This window comes from Equus caballus, chromosome 16 (genome assembly GCF_041296265.1).
Source record: "Equus caballus isolate H_3958 breed thoroughbred chromosome 16, TB-T2T, whole genome shotgun sequence".
NCBI lineage: Eukaryota > Metazoa > Chordata > Mammalia > Perissodactyla > Equidae > Equus > Equus caballus.
Window position 1 is genome coordinate 32,004,207 of NC_091699.1, and position 26,265 is coordinate 32,030,471.

Below are 26,265 nucleotides of genomic sequence, written 5' to 3' on the forward strand. Positions count from 1 at the left end.
TGATTTGTTAGGCTGGCCCAGAGCACTGCTCATTCTAGAGCTAACTATTCCCCATTTCTGAGGCAAGACCTTCCTGATGCTCCATGAATTATGAGTTTTTCAGTCTGGGTGGTGAGAACAGGCACCATTTCCAGTCCTTCATGAGGACCAGGCACCCTTCCCTTTTGGAAGTTCTTTCCCCAACCATGTGTAGTCTCTTTCCATGCACTATGATCAATATTCTGCTAAATACTCAAAGAAGGCCTTCTGCATACCTTCAAGACTCTCTGTTGGTGCAGCTGTCTTTTCTCTAGCACTCTGTTCTGCAAATTCTATCCATTATGGTCTCTCAGCTCCATTTCCTCAACTCAGAGAGTCCACCGTGCTCTGTCTGGGTTTCCCCTTCACAGCCTGGAAACCTTTTCATGGCAGTAAGTGGGCGCAGTCATGGAGTTTACTTGGTTCAAGGTTCAGTCCTTTGTTGCCTGATGTTCAGTGTTTTGAAAACTGTTGTTTCATATTCACTGTCTAGGTTTTTAAAGTTTTTTTCAGGTGATAGGGTCAGTCTAGTCCCTGTTACTCCATCTTAGCCAGAAACAGAAGTACTCAAAGCAGAGTTTTTGGCAAATCCTGTGGAGAAAGTAAAATGTCTCCAGCACCAAAGGCTTTATTGCAGCCTCTCTTTTCTGAGACTTGGACTTCCTTAAGAACTCCAAGGGTGACTGATAAGTAGACACTTATACAGCAAATGCAGCATTTACTGAGTCAGGAAGACATTTCGTAAACCACAGTTGGTCATCATCTCCTGTGTGGAGAAATACAATTACCCCTTGTGATATTTTTCACTGCCCAGCTGGGCATGGTCCAATGAAATAGTCTTCTTGATTGCTTGTTTGCTCTGTTGCTGATAGAAAGAAAGATAGGCTGCAAATTTTAACTCCTGATAGTTCTCTTGTAGCATTGTATGCTAAATTCTTTTGGTCTTGAGGAAGTAGTGAAAAGCAGAGTCCTTTTAAACTTTACTCCATCTTATGAATGTCAGTTCCTGGGAGCTCCTGTCTAAAAGGGAGTGTGTCATGATTTGTCAAAGAATTTAGAACTTTAACAAAAAATAATATTGTAAGGCACTATGCCCTATGACTGTTATTGGGATAATTTTCTTTTTAATTCCTTTGTAGGAATTTAGAGTTGAATATTTTCTATCTATGTAAAATGCAGATGACTAGTAACAAACAGTCCCAAGAGATGTTACAGGATCTGGTAAGTGATAACAGGATCAGGCAACTGTTTGGTAAAGCAGCTTTCAAGTAATTTCTTAAGATGTGTGATAATTTAAGAACATTCCGTATAAGGAAAATCATCTGAATTATGGCCACAGGAGTAAATAAGTTTTATGACAATGTAGCATCAGCTGTAGAACACGTGTAGGTGGATTATTGATTGGTGAACGTCAGTCACTGATAGTGGTAGGTGCTGTTAACTTGGGGCTCACTCGTAGATCTGAGAGTGAATGGGGCTCCCTTTCACTCTGTGCAGGGGACATTCTTCCCACCAGTGATGTGTTCAGCACCTCTAATCACCCCCTACACACACTTCTTCCTCCCTGCCAGGCAGCTTTCCCCTGCTGCCAGTTCCTTCCTTTCACTGAGGACAGAACCATACAGACAGGAAAAGAGAGCTTTCATTTGTAAATACAGACAAAGCCACAATATCTTTTTGCATGCTTGGTTGGTAAGAAATAGGACTTGTGATGAGGTTTAATACAGTTGCTGGAACTCTGCATAGCTATGTCAATATGCATTTATATTCACAAATTCAGCCTCATGAGTGTGTCATTTGAAACACTGGTGTTTCCCAATGGCTTTGTAAATATCATTTCACTTACTACATAGTGAATAAGCCATTGGCGACACTTAAATGTGTTGGAAGAAATATTGTGCCTCATTTCTGAATTTGGGTATCCCAGATAGTCTGAAAAGGGATAAAGATTTCTCACTTTTGTTTGCTTCAAAAGAAACTCTCATGTTACAGTCTGATACAAATAGAGCATTCAATGAATTGTTGTTGACCAACTCAATAAATGAATGGGTGCTGTTGATGATCAACACTTGCTTCCCAGGAAGTCAAGAGAGAAACAAAAACAGCTTATCTGATGTATAATTTGACTAGTATTGAGTATGAAATGCATCTAAACTTACTAAGAAGTTAAACATCTAAAATTGTAAAAAATTCATTTTCCAGGTATTACTTAATAACATTTAGCAATGCTATAGTAATTCTAATTACAATTTTCATCAAAGAATGAGTGAGAATGCTTCTGTAAAGAAGAAGATTTCGTGTCCTGTGTAATATTTTTTAACAAGTCACATTTTTTTTTTTAATTTTTTTCAAAAAGTCAAATGCCTGTTGACTTTTAGATTGCCTATTAGCTTTTTCTCTAATTTATTTAGATATCAATTAAAGGTCAATAGTAATCTTATAGAAAACTAGTTCTGGTCAACTCAAATTATGAAGCCATCAGTGGATAGGCCAAATTCTGCCATTGCTAGAGCTAAATGCATATAGAGTATTTATTCTGCAATTATTTATCGAGTGCCTGCTGCCTGCCACCACTGTTTGAGGCTGTTTGTAACTGCAAATGCTCTGAGGATTTCTTGATTTTTCTTCTGGTATTTTAAATCCCAACTTAAACATCAGTGTAAATGAAATTTGTTTTCTGGAAAAAAGTCTACCTTAGCGGTAGTTATGACAAAATCTGGCTGAATATAGGCCTGCCCTTAAAAAGTAATCCGGATAATTAGGTATTTCTGTTTTCTGTCCACTATGACCTGCTGTAATTTGCAATATAAGAAAATACATTAAGAATCATACTGTGATTGATCTTGACAAGGAAATGTAGTTCTAAGGAAGGGTCTCAGGGCTAGGGCTACCTCTGAGCCCTACCAGCTGTGTGGTCTCAGGAAAGGTGCTTAACCTCCTTGAGATGTTTTTCTCATTTCAAAGTGATTTTTTGAGATTAGGGCAGCATTTCTCGTGGTGCGACCTTTGACTCCCTTTATCAGATTCATCACAAGTGCTCATTTTTACTGAGAAGCTTCCTGCCTCGTTTCCCCTCTCCAGGCCACAGAATCAGAATTGAGAGGGGAGCTGGAAATCAGCCTTTTCAACAGGGTTCTCAGGTAATTCTCCTGAACCCTTCAGCTGAAGAACCACTGACTTTTCTGCGTGTTAAGCACACAGAATGTTAAATACGTGTTAAACCTTGCTTTGAGAAATTGGAATCAGGGTCCAGAGATAAGACACTAGAAGGATGCGTTTTCATTTCTCCTCCTTGTCTTTACTGGCAGTTAGAAAAGAAAAAGGCATTTCACCTGAAGAACAGGAGAGCAGAGGAAGGTATGAATCTATTTCCAGCTCTGAGAATAATGGGAAGGCAAGAAATATCCAAAGAGCCTTTTCTGTCCATTATTGTGGGCTAGCGCTGTGCTAAGTGATATACATTTAATTACATTTGATCCTCACTGGAGCGGACAAAGAAGGAAACTTATGATCCCCTTTTACAAGTAAAAGAACTGAGGCACAGAGAGGGTAAGTAACTTACTTAATGTCACAGAGCTAGTTGGTGGGCAAAGTATCCTTGGCGAGTTATACCAGGAGACCCTGGCCCTTAAAAGCACCTCTTGTTTGTCTTAGCTCCCTTTTAGTCATTGCTCTAGGGAAATACAAGTGTCCTCAGTAACTTAGAATTCAGGGGCTATTGTTATGGAGTGGACAGGTCATAGCAACTAACAAGGATTGTATATAATCTGCTAGGCTCTCCCTTGTGTGTTTTCATTCATTTAGTTCTCACTCTAACCCTCTTAGGTAAGTTCTATTATTATCCTCCATTTTACACATGGGAACATATAAGGTCACCCAGTGAATAAGTGGAGGAGCCAAGATTCATCCCAGGCAGTATGATGCCAGAGTCCGTGAGTTGAACCACTACCCATACTGCCTCTCAATGGATGACAGTTGTCTACCCATGGCATGTGGGGGAGGCATATCCACGGCATCCTGAATTTAAGCTCCTTCTTTCTGATATTCTGAACACTGTTGTAATACCGATGCTCTTAGCCTATGGTAGTTAATAAGGTGCCTCTGGACATTAGGGGCCAAATGGCTTTCCCAGGCTGAGCTGGGGGACAAAGCACTTCTGAAAGGATGTTTCAGAAGTGCATTAGCACTCATGTTGGAACAGAACCTACCAGAAAGTTAGGAACTGCCCATATGGGTCAAGCATTCCTCGGGAGAGCGCTGTTGTCTGAGCTGTCTTTCAAGTGAGGGCTCTTGAACCTGTTTGGCCTCCTTGGTGAGAATGCAGAGGGGCACACCTTGACTTCACAAAACAACCACCTGTGCCAGGCGGTGATGATGTGGAAATGCTGAAACTGACACTGGGTAACCCTGGAAGCATTCAACATGTGGGCTGTGGTCCACCTTGGACAACATGTTGCCCATTTGGAAAAACCTAAATGCATGAAACTGGACTGTAGCTTTGCCCCCGGTTATTATTTTTGGTGGCCTCCTTGCCCATATCTGTGATTTTAGTAATCAATCAACGTTCATCACTACCACCCCTTTTTTTAAATCAGTGCTTTGAAGACATGCTTGGAAAATTAAAATAGTATTGGCCACCTTGTCTCTTTTGGTGTGTATAAAAGTATAATGAAAAGGCAGAAAATGGCAGAAAAGGAAGAGCAAGTGGGTTTCAAGAGGTACTCTCTGGTAGAGATCATGCACAGGGGTGAGGACAAAGAGGAGGATGGCAGCTTGACTTCATCAAGGGTTCGCCAAGTAGCAAGCACTGATTTTCTCATGTATTAACTCGTTTAACCCTCACAGCAACCAATACTGTTAATTACTATTTCTTTAACAATTGAGGAAATGAAAGCAGAAATAGCTCATTAGTAGTGGAGTAATCACTAGGCAGTCTAGCTCCAGAAACCCTAGTATTTGTCTTCATGCATTCATTCATTCATTCGTTCAATAAGAAATCCTTGTGCTCCTATTAAGGGCCAGGATTTTTTATGAGTTCTGCGTTTTCAGGGTAATATTTAGCACTAGTACCTTCCTGTGGCTTATCCTAAGTCTTAAGGATTCTTTCACCGGTACATTTGTGTGTAGGTGTGTGTTGTGTTTATTTTAAAGGCAATAAGTCTGATAATACTTTCTAAGATGTAATATTTCTGAAAGATGCCAGGGATCTTAGAGAGACTGAGCATACCCAGAATTCCTGATGCTGCTTGTTACTCCTTTCTAAAATTATATAAAAAGCAGTTTGGGACATTTTCCTAGCTCTGCAGTAGAAGAAATCTCACAAACAGAATTAGTATTTTGTAATCACACGCACACACAAACACGAATACTGTAGTTTAACTCTACAGCTCAAGTCTGTCTCATGATCATGAGATATTTTCATACCGAACGAGTTTAAGGAGCTGACTGTTGGACCACTTTCTTGGGAATTCACCACGTGCATTGACATATTAAAGGCTTCAAGAAGTCCTTCAATGCAAAAATGTGTGATTTTGTTTAACCTAATTCTTCCAAACTTACTTGCCTATGAAATTCTTTTTCCAAGCAATACTTACTAATGGATTGCTGGCCACACTTTTGAAAATGCTGTCCTAGAGACATGCTAAACCATTAAATAAGAAAGAAAAAAGAGACAACCGTAAGCCTCTTGGATATTACCCTAGCTTAGGTCTGGCCACTGGAGAAAACCTAAGTCTATTCTGATTCTTGAAATAAAATGTCTTTGGAGTCAATCAAGAGATGTTGACCTGGGTACTGAGCCACTTGGGACCTCCTCTGCTCCAGGCTTTAGCAGGTGTAGATAACACATCAAGATGGAGGAGAATATGGCTCAGAAAAGCCTTAATAGATTTCATTGTGCTCCCTTTTCTTTTCTAATAAGCACTCATCTCTTTGTACTTTGAAGAAATGTGGACATACAAATGAGCCAAACATTAGTAATCCTTTTAAAAGATAGAGTTGTTGCAAGACTATCCAATCATATTCATTTTTATCTTCCCTCTTACCTCATTTCTTGACCGAGACCTTGTTAGGTGTGCCCTTTCATTAGCAGAGTTGGTGAGAGTCTCAGCCTATCGTCCCACCTGCTCTTACCACACTCACAATGATAGAGCACGTTGCGTAATGCCTGTAGAATCTTAATGCCATTTGAGTTTAAGTGTGTGAACCTGGAGGCACCAAAGCTCCCTTAAAAGCCCATGTGGCTTTGAAGGGCAATTTGGCCCTGTCCATTAAAATGGAGTATATAGTTTCACCCAGTATTCCACCAACTTTAGGAATTGTCCCATGGAAGATGTTACTGAAATATGGAAAGATAAACATAAAAAGATCTTAGATTCCTCTTTCTTTTTTCTTTTTGAAGAAGATTAGCCCTCAGTTGACATCTGCCACCAATCCCTCTTTTTGCTGAGGAAGACTGGCCCTGAGCTAACATCTGTGCCCATCTTCCTCTATTTTATGTGTGGGACGTCCACCACACCATGGCTTGATAAGCGATGCATAGGCCCGCACCCAGGATCCAAACTGGCAAACCCCGGGCCTCCAAAGCGGAATGTATGAACTTAACCCCGCACCACCATGCCAACCCCCTCTAATTTTTTTTTAACAAGAAGCTTGAATTAGTTTTAAATTTAAAAATAAAGAAAAATAATGAGTACGTTCATTAAACTTTAGCTCTTTAAAGCCATATGGAGAGAGTAAAAACATTTTCCTGATCACTTTCCCTCTGTTAGAAAAACACTCAGGCATCTTCCTCCCTGGACAGGGCTAAGTGGAAGCTGAAAATTCCTAATTGCTTTATCTAGAAAGACAAAAGGTCAGCTCTTAAAGACAAGACACAGAATGTTTTTTCTGATTGTAAAAAAAAAGGAAAAAATGTTGCTTATAGAAAATTTAGAGGATGCAGAAAAGTACTAAAAATTAAAAAAGGAATTGATCCATGATCCCCACACTAGAGCATTAGTTATATTATTTTGACATACCTCTTTCTTTTGAGCATACATTTTTCTTGGTTGAGATCAGCTGCTGCCTACACTTGACACTTTGTTAGACTTTTAACTCTGTGTGTATTTTGGCTCCTGTGTCCTCATCTGGTCCACTTTTCTTTCTATTTTATATGTTATGTTTTAAGACTAAGTCTGCAACATGGGAAAAGAGTGCCGGGATGCTTTGAAAATTCACATTTTTATTTCATTAGGATAGAAACTTGCACACTGACGGTAAGGACGAGGTTTTCTTTATGTTGGAATCTCTAGGACTTAGATGTTAGAATGGATGACTAAGCGAATGAGGGAATAATTAGAGGGTGAACAAATGTATAGCAGGGTTGAGGCATTTAAAACTTAAAATCAGCAAGACTTAGTACCTCCCCGGCTGAACATCTTAGCCTGCCCCTGCTACCTAGAGAGACGGTGTGAGGCAGTGATGGAGAGCTTAAACTGAAACCAGGCAGCGTGGATTAAAAAACATGGCCTTGGCTCTAACCTGGGCATGTTACTTACATTGTTAAGCCTCAGTTTTATCGACTGTGAAGTAGGGTTACTAATAGTTCCTACCTCGATGGATGAGTTAGTTCCTGTCTCAAATGGCTGAGTTAACATATGCAAGGTGTATAGAACCATGTCTGGCACTATTCATATTTTTATTATTATTACTACTACTATTACATACCAGGTCCCTTTCTAGGACACACAAGCCCTAGCTGATCGCTCTGGCCTCTTCCCACACTCACCCTGTGGTCACGCTGAAATAACTCTTTGCTCCCTGATTAATACCAGTTTTTCTCAAGCATTGGTGCCCTTTTTATATACTTATCCCTCTGCTGAATGTCTTTCTCTTTTTTATGTTTTGGTTTGTCTACTGAATGCCTTTCTCTCTCCCTTCATTTCCCTCTGGCAAATCTCCAGCCATCCTTTAGGACTCAGCTCCAGAGTCCCTGCCCATTAAGCAATTCTTTCCTCCCCTTGCACACCACCACCACCACCATTTCCTACAGGGAATTAAGTTCCTCCAACCTCCAAAATATCCCTTAAATACTTCTTCTACCTCTCTTCCCATTGTGTTGAATTTTTTGTCTACATATCTGTCACCCTGCAACTGGACTAACTCTTTGGGACCAGAGTCAACTCTTATTCATCTTTATGTCCCAACCTTTGGGACAGAGCCTGCCATACACTCTAGGCCCTCAGCAAATATTTCTTATGTGAGCAAAATAAATGTCGTTTACACTAGCAACCAAATTGATCAAATTTTGCAAAATGGGCTTGTGAAACGATCAGGCCACATTGAAAATCAGTTCAGAGTAACAACCATAAAATTAGACTTTTTCAGCTTTCAATTTTATTTTGTTTTTGCTACCTAAGATGGAGCTACTGCTCCTCAATTCAATTTTCCAGAGGTGATATTGTACGTGTAACCTTGAAATTTAATATACTAAGCCTATTGGAATACCATTTTGGCCTTGCATGATCGGCTTTTAAAGCACAGGAGCGTCAGCATACGTGCTGTAACCTTCGTTGCTGTATTCACTGGAACTGCCTTTTGAAAACCTGTAGGAGAATCACTATAAAATCAGCTACAAGGATAAGTTGACACGATTCTCTGCTCTTAGATTCAGACATCTTTTCTTGGAATTCCAAGGACATAAGTCATCAACTTTTGATTGCCTCTAGGACACTGGGGCATTGAGAGAATATGCAGAGGGAGTCCAGTTAATCCTAAAACCTCATTTGAGACAAGTCTTCCCATGTAATCTCCCACCCCAACCTTTCAGCCAAACTACCTGAATATTATTCACGTTCCTTTTTCCTTCTTAGTACAGCCAAAGTTCCCACGTAGGCAGCAACAAAGCAGGGATGGAAGAAAAAGTGGAGAAATGAACCATTCCAAAAGTCAGATGACAGGCTCCAGAATAATCAAAACATGAGTTTTTTTGAGAGGGAAACATTCTCCTAAATCCTAGAAATATATTTTGATAATTTAGTACTGCTCCAGCTGCCTGTTCATGGCAAAGAGACTTTTTGTTTTAAGTACACACTCATGGAAAGTGTTACTATTCCTATTTATAACGCCTTAAGAGAGAGGCATTAATCTCAGCTCGATTTAACCTAACAGAACATGAAGCATATTCCTTTGTAGCCCATCCATTACTGTCAGCATCACATTTATGGTTCTTGTCCTGGAATTATTCCATGTCGTTCAACAACCAACATTTGAGTAGTTACCAAGAACTGAAATATATTTGGTATATCTGCTAACCTAGCAGATTTTTAGCCTTTGGGATTTGAGAGTGTTTGCATATGTGCATGTGTGTGTGTGTGCGTGCATATGTGTGTATATTTTAATCCTCAAGCTCATTTCAAGATGCTGTGATAATTTAAAAGATCAGAAATTGAATTTTGCAGGCTGTAAGTTCTGTCTACAGAGAGGTAAGTGTGCCTTCTCATAATAACCGGCCATTGATATTTACCAAGTGAAGTCACTAACCAAACAGAGTTGGTTTGAAGACTAGCCAGTCCACAAGGAACAAAGAAATCTAATACCATATTTTAAAGGGCTATTGAGAGTTTTATAGTAAATATTTCGCCTTTCTCTGTTTCATGTGGTTTTCCTTCTGTGTTTTCCTAACATTAAAATTGTTTGTCTTAAACCATAATAATTCAAATATACACTGCCTTGTGCATTTGTGAGAATCAAAGTTTTCATGATAATAGCTTATAACACACGCCAGTTTTAATCCTCAAGGACTTTCCATATGCACTATGTCATTAACTTTCCCTAAGGTGCTAATGGGGAAGATGTTGGGTCCTCAGATGAAGAAACTGAAGCCCAAAGAGGTAAAAGGACATGGTTCTAGAGTAGAGAACAGGAAAATGCTCTCCAGTTGGCACTAGTCAGGGTAAATTTACAAAGAATGAGTTATTTGCTCACTGATATATTGCCAGCATAAGTAGGCACTCAAATATTTGTTGAATACATTGAGCAGAGCTACTAAAAATCCAATTATATAAGACCTGTATTTCATGATGAAGCCATTTAACATGAATTATCTTAAAACATGGAAACCCAGTACTGATACTTTTGGCAAACCATGATCTCAGAAATGGCCTATAAGAATAGCATTACAGCTAAATTGTTATTCAACAAAAGTCATAAAAATAGTATGACAAAGGCTTGGACAGACGGAGGAGGAGGTACATGGTCGATTCAACTGAAAATACAATACCTTAAAATCTAGGACTGGGTGAAAAGACTCTGTAAGATGTTTTCTCAATTTATTTTAGAAATCAAATTTCTTTATGTGTTTTCTGCTTTTGAAAATGCTTAGGTTGACATCCTTGAAGACAAAAATCTTGTATTTCAAAAGGAATATGGCAAAGAAACTTCCATAAATGAATTTACCCATACCAACTATCTCTCTTTGTCCATCCATCTAATTTTCTGTCCATCTATCATGTATCTGTCATCTATTTTTTTAACCCATACCAGAAACAGATGTAATTTGCCTTTCTACAGTATTACACATGCTTAAGGCCCTAAGGAAGAGGTTTGAAGGGCTATATTTTTATTTTTCAGAAAGAAGAAATTGAATGAAAGACTTCCATTTCATAATAAAGTAGCACTGATATTAATGTCTTGCAATATGGATCCATTAGGAAACAGACTAAGATATCCATTTCAGTTAAACCTGTTGAATTGGCCACAAATGGTTACAATTTTAAACATGCTAAGAACACATGTAGTATGTACATCAGAGTACAATTTACATCTCAGCTGAAGTGAAGTTGGTAAGTATTTTCGGGGTGTTGGACACCAACCAAGATCGTTTGTTCACTCCTTGGAGAGACCACCCAAAGTATGGCTCAGTGCATGATGCGGGAAAGAGCAGGCTACTTTGGAGGGAGAGTCCCAACTGTCTAGCTTTGAATCCTGACTCCACCTCTTACAGGCTGGGTGGCCTGAAGCAATAACCTGCTTTATCTTTCTAAGCTTCAGTCTCCTCATCTTGCAGTAAGGTAATAACATTAACTCCTGAGCCAGCCCTGTTGGTCCAGTGGCCTCAGTGGTCCAGGTTCGCTTCCTGGTTGTGGAACCACACCACCTGTCTGTCAGTTGCCATGCTGTGGCAGCACCTCACACAGAAGAATTAGAAGGACTTACCAATAGAATATACAACCATGCACTGGGGCTTTAGGGAGAAGAAACAAAAAACATTACCTCCTCCCACTGTTGTCCTAAGGATTCAATGAATTAATATATGTCAACCTCTTGGAGCAGATAATCAGCACTTAAGTATTTCTTGGGTTTGGTATTGTTATTGAAAATATTATTCCAAAATTCCCAAGAGGGCTATTATAAGATGTTCTCATTGATAAGAAGTACTTGAGCATAAATAGCCACAATTATGGAATAAAAGAAGAATGTTGGTAAAATATTTTAAACGTAGTATGCCCTATTGGAAAAAAAAAAAACAATAAATGAGAGGCCCAATCAGATGGATGCACAATAGTCTTGAAAATAAAAGTATTATTGCATAGTTACTCATGCAAAGAAACATCCAGATAAGAAACTAACTTTAGGGGCCAGCCAAGTGGCATAGTGGTTAAGTTCGTGCACTCTGTTTCGGCAGCCCAAGGTTTCACCAGTTTAGATCGTGGGCGCAGACCTAACACCACTCATCAGGCCATGCTGAGGTCGTGTCCCACATAGTAGAACCAGAAAGACCTACAAGTAGAATATACAACTATGTACTGGAGGGCTTTGGGGAGAAGAAGAAGAAAACAAAAAAAAGAGAAAATGCTTGCCATGCTTACAAAAAAAAAAAAAAAAAACCCAGACAAGAAATTAACTTTAGCAAGCCTTCTTTATTCAAAGGCTTAATTTTAACATCATGACCATAACTTTCTTTCTCCTGATTCACCCGTTTCTCCCTCTAATCATCCTTGATTATCTTGTAAGCACCTTGCACTTTTTTTTTTAATATGACTAGCTTTGCATCAGAACACTCCACTGCTACAAATTCAAATTGTAGTCCTAAGTTGGTGCCAGGGTACATTTAAGCAATTAGAATGGTGTAATTAAAGTCTGCTGTGTATGTAATCTTCTAATGCATAAGGGTAAGTGCAGAAGTAGAGAGCTTGGTTCTAAGTGTTTGTTTAATGATGGTTATTCATCTGTTCTCCAATTGTCTCCCCTTGTATTTATCAGATGTGGGTGCCTTGGACTCTTTGTGCTTATTAGCAGAGCCTGACCTATTTAGGCTCCCTGCCTTTCTTGCATCGCATGACAATTTGGTTGTAGATCACCACACCTCTAATTTTCAGGGCAGTCTCATAAACATTCACTCCCTTGCTTTGAAACTATGTTGGTGCAAGAGTCTGTAAAAAGGATTCAGATATTGGCAGAATGGTGGAGCCATTCTTGCTGATGTTTGACCACATGACAATCTCATTCTTCCTGGACTTAAAAGGAGTGAGGCAGAGCCTCAAGATCTCGGAACAGGGGGAAGTAAAAGTAAGATTTGGGAGGAGGAGGACTTATAGTCCGGATGATGCCTTTTGCAGCAGCATCTTGTAGAACATTGTCATCAAAACGTTTAGTTTTTTTTTAAGTATGGATTAATTCATTTAAAAACATTTATTGAATGTCCACTCTGTGCTGGGCACTCTACAGGTACTGGGTGTCCAATGGTGAGTTAAACAGATCTCTGCCTGTGTGAAGTTTAGAGTTATTTGAGATTAATCCCATATTTCACAAATTGTATGTATCTAATTCACAGGTCTCTTTCAAATGTTTCTATCTGTCTCAATGATGGTCTTTATAGCTTTTTTTTCCTTTTCTGATCCAGGATCCCATGGTGCATGTAGTTGTCATGACTCTGTAGTCTCCATAATTGGAAACGGGTGTCCAGTCTTTCTCTGGCTTTTCTTGCACTGGTATTTTGAAGAGTATAGGCCAATTGTCTGGCAGAATGTCTCTCAGTTTGTGAAATATGCGTTTGTCTAATTCAGTGGTTCCAAACAAGTGTCGTGTTAGACATGGCTCAGAATCGTCTGGGGACTTGATAAAATGCAGCGACCCGCCCCCTGTCCTGGTTCATCCTATCCTGGTGAACAGGCTTGTGAGCCTGCATCCCTGTATTCGTCACTAGCTCCCCAGGGTAATTCTGCTACACATCGAAGTTTGAGAGCCACTACTCTAGTCCACTGTCCTTGTGGCAGCAGTACTACAGAAGTGATGATATGTCCTTCTCAGTGTCTCTCACCAAGAGGCTTGCAATGTCAGTGTACCTTGTCCTTGGTTAAGGTGGCATCTTCCAGCTTTCTGTTCATCTTTTCCCATTTGTAGTTAGTCACCTGTCTGGAGCTGACACTTTGAGGCTGTTTGACCATCCTGGTTCCCAACAGTCATTGACCCGGTGGTCTTGGCTTCCGGTGGTGATCTTGCCTAGGTCAGTACCATGCTGATTCAAATGGTGCTCCTCTAACTCCATCACCTTCCACATTTCTGAGTCGTCATCTGTAAAGAATAATTTCTCCTTCTCCTCCTTCCCCAGCTTTTAAAAGTATTTTTCAATATCAGTACAGATTCATGGATTCCTTTTTAGTCAATGTATTAAGTCCATTCTGTCATTGATTTTGATGCTCACAGTGCTCCCACTGCCGTAGCCTTGGAGTCAGTCATTTTCCCTTTCAGTGGAGATTGCTATCTAGAAATCAAGATCTGGTTTCTATTTAAACTAGTTGGAACTTCATTCCCAGAACAAAAGTATGTGCCGCTTGTCCACCTAAAAATAAAATGCATTGCACAAACCGTACCTGGGCTGGACCTCAGGAAAGTACGGTCTGGCTAGTTTTCCCTCCTTTCTCATTTCCATATTCGTATGTTCATTTGTATTATCCTCCCACAACCAAACACTTAATTCACAAGCTCCAAGCTTTCTCTTTCTCTTCGCTCCTATCTTCACTGTGATCAAGTTTCTGGGAAGTGGTCTGCCCAGATACTTTGAAACTCTGATACACACCCACAAAAATACCTGTACTTGTTGGCTTTTCTTGTAATGCTTTTTACTTTTTCAAAGCATTTTTATATCTCGTTTTTCTTTTTGTCCTCAAAACTCCATGAAGTATGTGGGACAGGTATTATCATTTTCCTGTTACGTTTTTAGAAAGTGAAGCGAGAAGAGTAAGACTTTTTGACACCTAACCCCTCTTTGTGTTCAGTGTTTTAAGTCTGTGTGTCTAGTTCTTGCCCCCTGGGTACTTTGCTTACTGTTCCCGTAGCTGGAGAGGCTTGGGCTAGGTTCTCATGGCTCAGAAAGCTAGGCTTCCTTACTCTGAGTTGAAAATCAAGACAAATCAACTGTATGGTGAATCAAGGAACACAGGAAGCACTCTCTTTTTTAAAAGAAAAGATATAAATACTCCCATTGACTTTTTACTTTAGTACTCTTTTAGTTGATACTCTGCAAATATTATTGTGAACCTTCTGTGTGCCAGGAGTGGTCTAGGTCCTAGAGATATAACTAGGGCCAAATAGATTTTTTTAGAAAGCCATGCCCTTAAGGATCTTACTTACTAGGCAGGAGCAATGATGGGTGGGGAGAAAGACAATAAAGAAAATAAATAAGATGTACAATGTATTAGAAAGTGCAAACAGGGTCACTAAATACAGTTGCACAGGTAGCTCACTGCCCAACTCTGTACCCAATGGTGTCATGGAGATCTTAGATCTAAACCACTAAAGATGGAATTTCCATTAAGCAGGATGGAAAAGGCTACAGGGAAGAGAAGGAGTTCTATTTGTTTCTTAGCTTTATATTGAACTATAACATACATATAGAAAAATGCATATAATGTAATTGTGCAGCTCAGTGAACTTTCACAAATTGAGCACATTTGTGTCCTTAACATCAATATCAAGGAAACAGAACATTACAAGCACCTGAGAAGCCCCTTGCATATTCTCTTCAAGTCATCAATACCCCCAGTACTGTGGCTTTTAATAGCATTTATTAGTTTTGGCTAACTTTGTATTTTATATAACTGGAGTCATACAATATATACTCTTTAATGTCTGGCCAATTTTGCTCAAATTATTTTTTTGAGATTCATCCCTATTATTGTATGTAGTTTCAGCCAGCGTGTTCGTTTTCACTGCTGATTAATAGTCCATAGTATGAATTTACTGCAGCACATTTACCCGTTGATTGGCATTTGGGTAGCTTGCGGTAGTTGGTTATCACAGAAGCGCTGCCACGAAGCTCCTAGTGCCCGTCTTTTAGTGGGCATATTTAAACACATCTGTCAGGTGTATACCTGGAGCAGAATTGCCAGGCCGTAGTGTATATGTGTGGTAAGCTTTAGCAGACCTTGCAAAAAAGCTGGTCCAGAACTAACTTATAGTCCACCAGCGGTGTATGAGAGAAGTGTGTTCAGTAAAATATCTGCTTCATACAATGCAATCAGATAGACCAGTGCGTTCCAAAAAGCTGCGCCAAAATATTATTTGGAGACAATTTCAGTACGTTCCTAGAAAGTGGAAATAAGTTAGCTAAAACTTATTGGCATTATGGGCTTTGATGAAGAAATTGAATACAAGTTAAATACACCAACAATAATAACCCTATGTAGTGTGAACAACTAGAGAAATAATAGAGTGAAAAAGGAGGCCCATTTGTATAGGAAAATAGGAAATGCTGAGTATTAATCTTAACATAGGCTGTGTGTGATCTTTATGGAATATCATAAAACTTTATGATCACTATAAAAGCAATTTCAGTAGAAACATGAGGACAATTTATTACATCTTTCTAAAAACTTGACAAGATTATTTTAAAATTTCTTTAAAAAATAAGTGAAAGAGCATGTCAAAGACTATTATGGAAAATTAAAGCATTTGTCTTATCTAATATTGAGATGTATTATAGTGGAACAGGGATTAAATGTTATGAACTGCACAAAAATTGAACAGTGGCCCAGAGCAAAGTAGATAACCAGAGACATAATGATGTGTAAGAAAGTAAGAAGCAACATGGTGAACTTGAGTACAGCCAGAATAACATTGAGAGCGTCTTTAGGGGATTTACTTTATGATAAATGCTTTGTATTTGTACTCCATTGAATGCTCTAAACAGTTCAGTAAATTCAAGATTATCATTCCCCGTTTTGCAGATGAGGAACTGAGTTTCAGAAAAAATCATTTGCTTGGGACCCCACAGATTCTTTCTGTCGGGCAGTTTGGCCCCAGTCCAAACTAACTTCACAGGCCCCGGAGAAGGAGAACACACTGCAGGAGGACATTTTGTACCCAATAGATGAGACAAAAGGTTAATATCGGTAGCTCAAATTAAACATAAGTTCTCAAATACGTTGAGCGAACCAAAGCTCATTTCACACACGGGCAATAGCAAATGATATGCATTTGCAGAGGAAATACTCAAATTGGTTAGTAATCAAAGAGTTTCAAGTTGAAACAATTTTGCAGTTTATTTTATACTTTTCTAATTAGCAAAAATAATTTTAGTGATTCGATGTGGTTTATGAAAATACATACGTTCCCCTAAGATGAAAAAATTAGTGAGAATTGATATCTTGATGAGTGATGGTTGCAAGAGTGTAACACACATGTCAAATTCATCAAGCTGTACACTAAGATTTGTGCATTTTACTGTATGTACTTCAACAAAAAAGACAAGAAACACACTAAAATATAGTAAGTGATGAAATCAGAGTTATTTGTCAGTGAGAAAATAAAGGTAGAAATAATTAGATGCTGCTAAGATTAAGGTTAATATAAAATAATTAGCACAGTTAGTATAAAGCTTTTAGCCCACAGTTTGAAATTCAGCTTCTCTTGAGAGCCAAAGCAAAGGAGGGACTTAGGATTGCTTACATAACTCACAGTGGTCATTAAGGGAAAAACAAAGCAGCTGCTCGTGGGGGTATAGTCACCACTGGTCCTAAAAAATCAGAAGCTGCTCCCGCGGGTTCCCAAAAATGACATTATATGATGTAATTAACTATGTCCTCCACAACACACCTCAAGTTATTGAAATAATGAGTTTCTGAGGGTTGTTTCTTATATTGTTTCTCAATATAAGCCAGTGGTATAAAGCCAAAACACAGTTCCAAAAAAGCAGTTTTACCTGGGACCAACCTTATGGGTCAATTTTGTAGGTTTCTGTTTTTGTTTTTGTTTTTTTAAAGATTGGCACCTAGGCTAACAACTGTTGCCAATCTTCCTTTTTTTTTTTTTTTTAAAGATTGCCACCTGGGCTAACAACTGTTGCCAATATTTTTTTTTTCTGCTTTATCTCCCCAAACCCCCCCTGTACACAGTTGTATATCTTAGTTGCAGATCCTTCTGGTTGTGGGATGTGGGACGCCGCCTCAACGTGGCCTGATGAGCGGTGCCGTGTCCGCGCCCAGGATCCGAACCCTGGGCCGCCACAGCGGAGCGCGCGAACTTAACCACTCAGCCACGGAGCCAGCCCCAATTTTGTAGGTTTCTGATGATTCTAGCCTAATCCAAGAATAAAACAGAAAATCTAGAGCAGTGGTTCTCAACTGGGGCAATTTTGCCCCCCAGGGGGCATTTGGAAATGCCTGGAGACATTTGTGGTTGTCACAACTGAGAGGAGGCTGCTACTAGAATCCAGTGGGTGGAGGCCAGGGGTGCTGCTTAACACCCTACGACATCCAGGACAGCCCCCCACAATAAAGAATTATCTGCCTCAAAATGTCAATTGTGCCTACATTGCAAAACCCGCGTCTAGAAGAACCAACAGGCCATATATCCTTGAGACCATCCTCCATTGAGACATTACCTCTCACAACTAGCTTGCATGAAAAAAGCAGAAGTATTGGTTCATTTACACATGGGGAGAAACGGGGTGCAGGTATGATAGTTATGGCCTGGCCTTCAAGGGGCATGATAACCCCTAGAAAATAGGAACTAACACAGGGAAGTATGTTTCTATGCCCTAGAAAGAACTGCCTGATTAGATAGTAGGTAGGTAGGTATTAAGCGCTGACATGGCCCCTCCACCAGCCTAATTGTGTAAAAACTAGTCAGCCCATAGCTCTGGGCTTCTCTGGCCTGGAAGATTACTCCCTCCACCTAGATGTGTCCACAGAGAGAATTAGAGAGGCTCCAGGGAGCTGCATCCACTCACTCATCTGTGTCCTTATCACATCTGTTCTTTGCACTGTTTGTTTGCAGGCTTAGTGGTAAACCAAAATGAGAGCATCTAAGCAGGGTCCAAGGTCTCATTCTTGCCAATTTTTGAATTTTAACCAGACTTTGGAGTCTGGCCCAGCTCAGCAGTGGATACAATGGACTACCCAATGTCAAGAAGCCCCCTTCTCTCCATCTGTGGGCATTGATTCTCTCTGGTTCACATCGTCCCAACTTTGTCCCCAGAGGCTGGGGCCTTTCTTCCCTTAGTTCTAATTTGGAGAATCCCTGGGAAGGTCTTTGGACCAGCTTCCATCACTTGCCCACAGAAGGAAGATTGTGTTTCCACTAGAGCCAGTAGGAAAAGGAGCAACCCTCCAAAAGAATGACTTATTCTGCCCAGAAAAAGGGAGGGATAGGAGACAGTCAAGAGCACGCTGGGAAAATATGTCAATTTTTTTTTTTACAAACTTTTTATGTTGGAATAATTTCAGACTTACTGAAGAGTTACAAGAATCACACAAAAAATGCCAGTATGTCTATCAAACCAAATTCACCAGTTGTTAACATTTTGCCACACTTGGCACTCCCTCTCTCCCCCCCAAATATGTGTAATTTGTTTCTGAACTATTTGAGAGTACATTACACTATTTACCCCTAAGTATTTCACTGTATATTTCTTCGGATTGAGGACATCCCTAATATAACCATATAACGATTCAGAACATTTAACTTTGAACCCAAGCTATTGCCCAATACACAATCCAGTTGTACTGGGAATGCCCTCTATAAGAGCTTTTCTCTGGATCCAGGATAACGTACTGCATTTAGTTGTTATGACTCATTTCTCTCCTTTGCTTTGGAACAGTTTTTCAGCCTTTCTTTGGCATTCATCGCATTGACATTTTTGTTTTTGTTTTTTTATTTATTTCATTTATTTATTTATTTATTTATTTTTGAGGAAGATTAGCCCTGAGCTAACATCCGTGCCCATCTTCCTCTACTTTATACATGGGACGCCTACCACAGCATGGCTTGATAAGTGGTGCCATGTCCACACCCGGGATCCGAACCGGGGAATGCCGGACAGCCGCAGCAGAACATGTGAACTTAACCGCTGCGCCACCGGGCTGGCCCCAACATTGACATTTTTGAAGAGTATAGGCCAGATGTTTGATAAAATATCCCTCAGTTTGGGTTTATCTCGTGGTTCCTCATGATTAGATCTAGTGATGTATTTTGGGCAGGTATACTACTCAGTGGTGTGCTAGAGCCCCTCGTACCCACTGTGAGAGCAGATTCTCACATTTCTTCCCAACTCCATGTTCTGGTTTGTCATATTGGTAGCTTGAAATCAGCCACGTGGGAGTATTTACACCATGGAAATCAACAAATGCTACAGATCAGGCTTGCCCCTCTCCCCCACTTCCAGTGGTGAAATATTTGCATTTACCAGCACAGCACTGTCTTTACGTGAGGTTGTGTCCTTCTCGATGCTTACCATCAGGAGCACTTGATGCTGGCCTATCCAGTTATTGGTGATATCTCATCCCTTGGTTAAGATGGTATCTGTCAAATATTTCCATTGAAGAGATGCCATTTTACCCTTTGTAATTAGTTTTCCCCTGTGGTGAGATCCTTTGTGGTTATGTAAATATCCTATCCTGTTTCTTATCTAACTTTCACCCAATAGTTTGTATTTATTGAAGACAGTTGCCCGAATCACTTACTACTATGATCTTTGCAAACAGTAATTGTCTGTCTCTTTCATTTCTTCTACATTTATTTGTTGCTGTTCCATGAGTTAATTTTTTATATAGACTTAACCCTGAAATAAATAGCTAATTAGTAATAGACTTGGAAATTAACTGAGATCTCTCACCAGTTTGCCAAATAGTTCTAAATCCTAAGTATTTGTGACCAAGTTATTAATGTCCATTGCTATAGAGCAGAGGAAGTTTCCAGGGAGCACTATACCGACACAGAAAAAGCAGGACGGCTCTTTAGAAATAATGTTCCCATTCTGCTATGAGTGTGTCCATTTGATGATGACATACTGTCCCACCAACAGAGGAAGTGGCATTTGGAGTCACTTTTCCAGTCTTAACCTGATTCCAGTTTTTACCAAAAGCATGCCTTTGGAAGATTCCTGGTGAGAGGTTTACACTGGAGTCATAGAAAGTTGACTAGTGTATGGTAGAGTGGAAAGAACACTAGACAGGGAGTCCGGAGTCACCATCTGCTATGGGATTGGGTAGTGCACTTCATCTCCCTGATCCTCAGTGCCATCATCTGTAAAATAATAGAAGGCCTATTTTTACTAAATTCCCTTTCAAGATCTAAAACTTTCTTTTATTCCGTTCTCCTACTTGTGAATCAAAACCTAGAGTTCACCTCATTAGCGTGATGTCTTGGTCAACTGAGCCAACGAGCCAAGGCAAAAATAAGATGTCCAGTGTGGAGCCTGAACCCAGCGACCCTGTGACTGAATCCATAATCCAGCTAAATTAGCCATGAGGGTGGAGCACCAGGACTTGATACTGTTTCATATTACCTTTGTGCATTCAGCCACGTCATCTGACTCACTTCTCCGCTTCTCTTTGTTTATCCTTGACAGTCATGGAAACTGCTGAAGGATCCCCTTACCTCTCTCTTTGAGGAGATCCCCCTCTCAAGTGTTAGCTTGCCCAGTCCCTATAAGGTTACCTCTGTTGCCATGGTTGTAAGTAAAAGAAATGTTCCATCTTAGGGCAGCCTACAGTTTCTAAAGAACTTTTACACTTCAGGCATGAAATTCTGGAGTTCTTTACAAGACAATTAAATTTCACCATACATAATTGCTGAGAACCAGGCAGATGGTATTATTCTTGGTTGATCCATTGTTTGGCTAACTCCATGGACAAGTCAAGTAACCTCGGCAGTCAGCGTTCACACTCAAAATATGTTACCTTGGATTTCCAGAACAGTGGTTAACAGGAAGGTGAGGTGGGGGCTGAGGTGTATAAAAGAACGTGAGGCTTTGCCAAACCATGCATTCTCCTGTCTCCCTGGAACAAGATTTTGATAGGCCCCACCATCACCCTCCTCCACCAGAATTGTGTTGGGGCCCCTCGTGGAGGTGAAAAGTCCACAGGTGAATTGCATTTTTGCCTCCCCCATTTTCTGGAGCTGTCTGAGCCTGGTACTTTTCATGCTTCAGCTCCTCATTTCAGCCGTTTTAATATTTGATAACTCTTCTAAGGTAGAGAATTATTTGGCAGCATCCTTAAGAGTATCTGTTTGAGGTCTTTTTATCTGCTGAACTTCCATTTACTAAATTGAAAAGTTGGTGTCTAAAATATTGTTTGATGACTCATCTAATGTTCTGATGAGGCAAAGGGGGTCATGGCGTGTCAGAAGTGTTGGCAATAACTTTCAATGTATTTTATTCAGGTTTAGTTACTTTAATATCCGAAATAATCCACTTTTCCTCTTCTCTGAGATTTTCAGACAAATTTGACTTTAACTCTGAGTTTGGGCCTAATTTCAAACTCAAAGAAGTTTTTTGAATTCCCACTCTGAGCTTCCCCCCCCCACCCCCCGCATGAGTTTCTTTTTCTTTGAAGGTAAGGAATTTAACCTTTCTAAAATTTAATCTTGATCAACACCCACCTCACCTGTTGGATTAACCGCATCATCGTCTTTCACCAGATTAGAAAACCACCGTCTCTTGCCTGAAAGACAGAGGGCGATTGATTCCTACAATCAACCTGGCTTCTCTTTGATTTTATAATCTGTTTCTAGAGATTATAGGCGAGCTTTGAATTCCAAGGCTCTGGGCCTGTCAGCTTTTGAAGCCAAAAACTTTGAAGCAGATCTGGGGCCTCGGGTTTCAGCGGGGATCCTTAGATGTTGGAGGATGAAATTAATTTGTTTTCATTTTGTAATTAAGGGAAACACCGATAATTATCACTACTGACATTGTAATGTTCTGGGGTTTTGGTTTGTTTATTTTATTTTATGGCTTTTGAAAGAATTATTGCTATTAGTTTGTGTTTTTTGAGAACGCCAATCAAATCATGTGGAAACCTGAGAGAAAAGCATAATCCTTGCAGAAATCCTCACGGAGCTAACTGCTTCTGTAAACCTACCTAGTGTGCATTTACTGAAAAACTACTTAATTACTTACCACTGATTCATTTGGTATAACTAGAAAATTCTCCAGCCCGGATTCAACAGGTAAAAAGGGTGGGGGGCAATTTCCAGGCCCATGAGTTCCATGTTTTAAATACTGTGGACTTTCAAGTATTAATTATACAGAGGGGCTGGCCCCGTGGCCGAGTGGTTAAGTTCGCGCGCTCCGCTGCAGGCGGCCCAGTGTTTCGTCGGTTCGAATCCTGGGCGCGGACATGGCACTGCTCGTCAGACCACGCTGAGGCAGCGTCCCACATGCCACAACTAGAGGAACCCACAACGAAGAATACACAACTATGTACCGGGGGGCTTTGGGGAGAAAAAGGAAAAAATAAAATCTTTAAAAAAAAAAAAAAAAAATTATACAGAATTTGCGCAAGGAGGAGGTTATTTGGAATTATATTTGCCAGTACTTATGCTTATAAGCTAGCATATCACCAAAAAAAAAATTTTTAAATAAAGATCCCTCTATACCACTCAATACTGTAATCTGTCACATAATGTAGTAATGGTACTTGTATATATCACCACATTTAACAAAATAAATGAAGGCATATGTGAGTATTATTGATAGAGGCAATACCTGCTCCATACACATTTGTACATTCCAACCAAGCCACTGAAAAAGATCCCTGTTAACCCAGAACTCCTGTTTTGCTTTGGGATCTTGAAAGATGAAAAAAATAAAATAATGGGAAAATGGTAAATTAGAGTTTATCAAACCTCAATATAAAGCAACAGAATTTTAGTCTTCTAAGCATTTGCTGTAACTGATTCTTAAGGTTTCACATTTCATCTATAATGGTACATATATTAATTCAATAATATGTCATTGAAGTCACATAAGTGAATTTATATTATTAATAATATTTGCATTGTGTGTTTACTGAAGTAACCATGCTATGACACAGAGAAAAAATATATCTCTGGAAAATACTGAACAACTAGCCTAGGAAAATCTGCAGAGCTTAAAAGTGAACTTGTAGAGAGAAAAATTATTAATTTAGAAGTTGTCTGAATTTTCAGCCTCAAAGTTATTCGTGTTTCTTCCAGAATGCTGCTCTCTAAAGAAACTTCCCCACAGCTAATTAAAGGGCGCGCGCACACACACACGCGCACGCACACACAATGTGGCTTCCCCTTAACGGAGGATGCGGCTCTCCACGCCCCCCTCCCTTTCCCCTGCAATGGTATGCTCTGCATTTGATCGTAAACTCGAGGTGCCAAGCTGTGACAGCTTCCCCAGCTCCACAGCCATTTGCTACAACCTAGGGCAGCCTGTGCTCAGTGATGCTTTCCTTTCCCAACAGGGGCAGATCGAAGTAGACAGTGAAACCACCTTCAAGTTAGCGGCGCTGGTTTTACAGGTAAGAATCCACCCACTGCCTCTGCCCCGCTCCTTTTTTTTGTTGGTTTCTGTGAACTGCCTGCAACTTTGAAACTTCTGCATGGGCCAGTGGCTGACGGATTTTTAAACTGGCTGGTGGTTTGCCAGTGAAAAACCTGAGCCCCTGTTTTCTGTTTTAGTGTAGTTTGCATGAGCTATAGTGTGATGTGGATATGTCTCAAAGGAACATGAAATTTAGACTGCGCTGAGGGAAAAAAGTGAAGACCATATTTCTGGAAAAGAGCTCCGGGGTTACTGAATTTGGGAGGCAGCAGTTGTTACAACAGCTGTAATTTTCATTTAAATTTAGTAACTTTTGTGTATGTTTTCTTGAGGTTGAGTTAAAGAGCCCTCTACTAGCAGCTGAAAAACCAAGTGTGTTCCATGCTGACTTAAAAAGAGAAAACAAATAGTATGCGCTGATTTACCTGTATCATGATTTAAGAGGTCTGCAGCCAGACTAAAAATGTGCCACTCGAATAGAAGAGCAGTTATCCTCGTGATCTTAGAAACATAAAAGGAGCAATAATCGCCTGGGCTTGTTCAGATCTATTTGTCTCTTCTGTTAAGAGTCAAAACTATTTCATAGATACTAGTGTTTTCCCATCAGTGCCACGTTCTTCTCCATGGTCATAGGGAAAGTGTACCTTGTGTACATTCTGCAAAACAAAACTCAGGGACTTTGGGGAAAACCATCAAGAGTAAAATTCCCTAAGCTTAATTAACATACATACAAATTGATTATCTATTTTTGTTTTTTATTTCAGGAAGCCAAAGGGGACTACACCAGGTAATGTTTCCTTTTCTGATATCACTATGCAAAATAACCCTAGCCGAATTTTTTTATGCTACTTTAAATAACAATGGAGGCAAAATCAAAAGAAAGTGAAGCCCAAGGCGAGAGACCGAGGTCTCTTCCGTCTTCAAATAGAGACCTATTCTTTTTGTGAATGAATCGGGGAATGAGGCTTTCTTACAATTTTTTCAAGCCAAAGTGACAGGGAATTGTAATCAGAAGCCCTCCAAAGTTCCACTTTCTGTCATCTGTTAGCAAAATGAAGCAATCTATAAAAAGCTTTGGTAGCCTGTGCTGCTGTTTTTTAAACTTATAATAATCCTGTGTTTGAAGAGTTATACCGTAAGCACACAAAGATTAAATCCATCAGCTGCTTAGTTAAGGGATCAATGGGGGCTTTCTTTTTGCAGCTGCCCTGAAGGGGCCTCACCCTTCATACACTTGACCTAACAGTTGTATTGTTGCCACCGAGCACTTGCTGGCTGGTTCTAACTGCCGGACTGGCCACCTCATCAGAGTGTTTCTGTTTGAATTCACCCTTTACCTGCTCCTTTCTGTCCTTTTCGTGCAATAGCTGTAGTCGGAGAAGTAGAAACAGTTAAAGGTGGAGGCAAGGCCTCCAATTAGAAACAGCTCACAGGCCAATGACCCATTGAAAGCCTCACCTCTACCATGTTAATGTTCCACTCCTGGTAAACTTTCCCCATAGATTATTTACAGATCACCTCGTCCTCACTCCCAGCCAAGTCTTTGAATAGTGTGTTCTTTAACGGACTGATAACCAAATAATGCCTTCCAAGCTAGAAAACTTCCAGTCATGAGTAATCCTTCTCTCCACAAACTGCAAGCACTCCCCTCGCTGCCCGTTCCATGTAGTAGAATGACTGGGGAGTCCACTTAACACGCTGTGATGCCCTTACCACACTCTCCTATTCTCTGCTTTGTACTCTATTATTTAAAAAATTTTCTTTTAGATTAGGAAATATGCTTTGAAGGAATCATAAAAATCAATACTCACCTTTTTTTTTTTAATTAAAAGAAAATACCAGAGGATAAAAGGAGGATGAATTAGTTTCTAGATCGTTAACATCAAGGGCTGCTGTGTTCTCCGCTGTTGTCTTTCCTGGAGGAGCCGTATTTCCTAGGAAGATCAGATATGCAAGGAATGCCGTCATGTAGGGGAGTGAGTCTGAAGTTGATTTATAAATGAGGGATTCGGGGCCAAAAGCTCACACTCTGCGGTCTGTGGACTGCTAACCCTTCCTCCCCCACTTTCTCCTGGTCAAGCGTGTGATGGACACCCTCTGAGCCTCATTCCTCATCAGGAAAATGACACCTACCCCAGAAGACTGTTGTGAGATAAATGTATGTAAACGTTGCCCAGGGTAGTATCTGGCATGTAGCAAGCTCCTCATACACTTGGGCTATTATTATTAATTATTATAGTATCGGTATTGCCCTCATCATTATGTCATTCTGTCTTGTCTCTTGGCAACCTCTGAAGAGACTTTTGGGGCTAAAGTGGGTCTGAAGATGCTGTAATAACGTGGTAGAGGAAAGAATAGCAGAGAAAGGTTGATTGTACAAACCTTCCTTAGGGGAGATGTCTTGCCTGGAGCAGAAGGCGGCTTAGAAGGGACCATCCTTTGGTAGGCCAGATCTTGTAGGCCTAAGACTT

At 40.1% G+C, this 26,265-nt stretch overlaps 1 protein-coding gene across 8 annotated transcripts in view; it reads left to right on the forward strand.

Moving 5' to 3' along the window:
- Window positions 1–26,265, forward strand: part of FRMD4B (FERM domain containing 4B) — a 308,178-nt gene that overhangs the window by 219,283 nt on the left and 62,630 nt on the right. For 7 of the 8 annotated variants that reach the window (XM_070238641.1, XM_023620093.2, XM_070238640.1 and 4 more), the window contains 2 exons: window positions 23,715–23,771; window positions 24,559–24,581. In XM_070238641.1, coding sequence (XP_070094742.1) covers window positions 23,715–23,771; window positions 24,559–24,581 — 80 coding nt within the window. Of the gene's footprint in view, window positions 1–23,502; window positions 23,595–23,714; window positions 23,772–24,558; window positions 24,582–26,265 lie in introns of those variants that run through there. The other variant, XM_070238642.1, reaches the window with a different exon arrangement.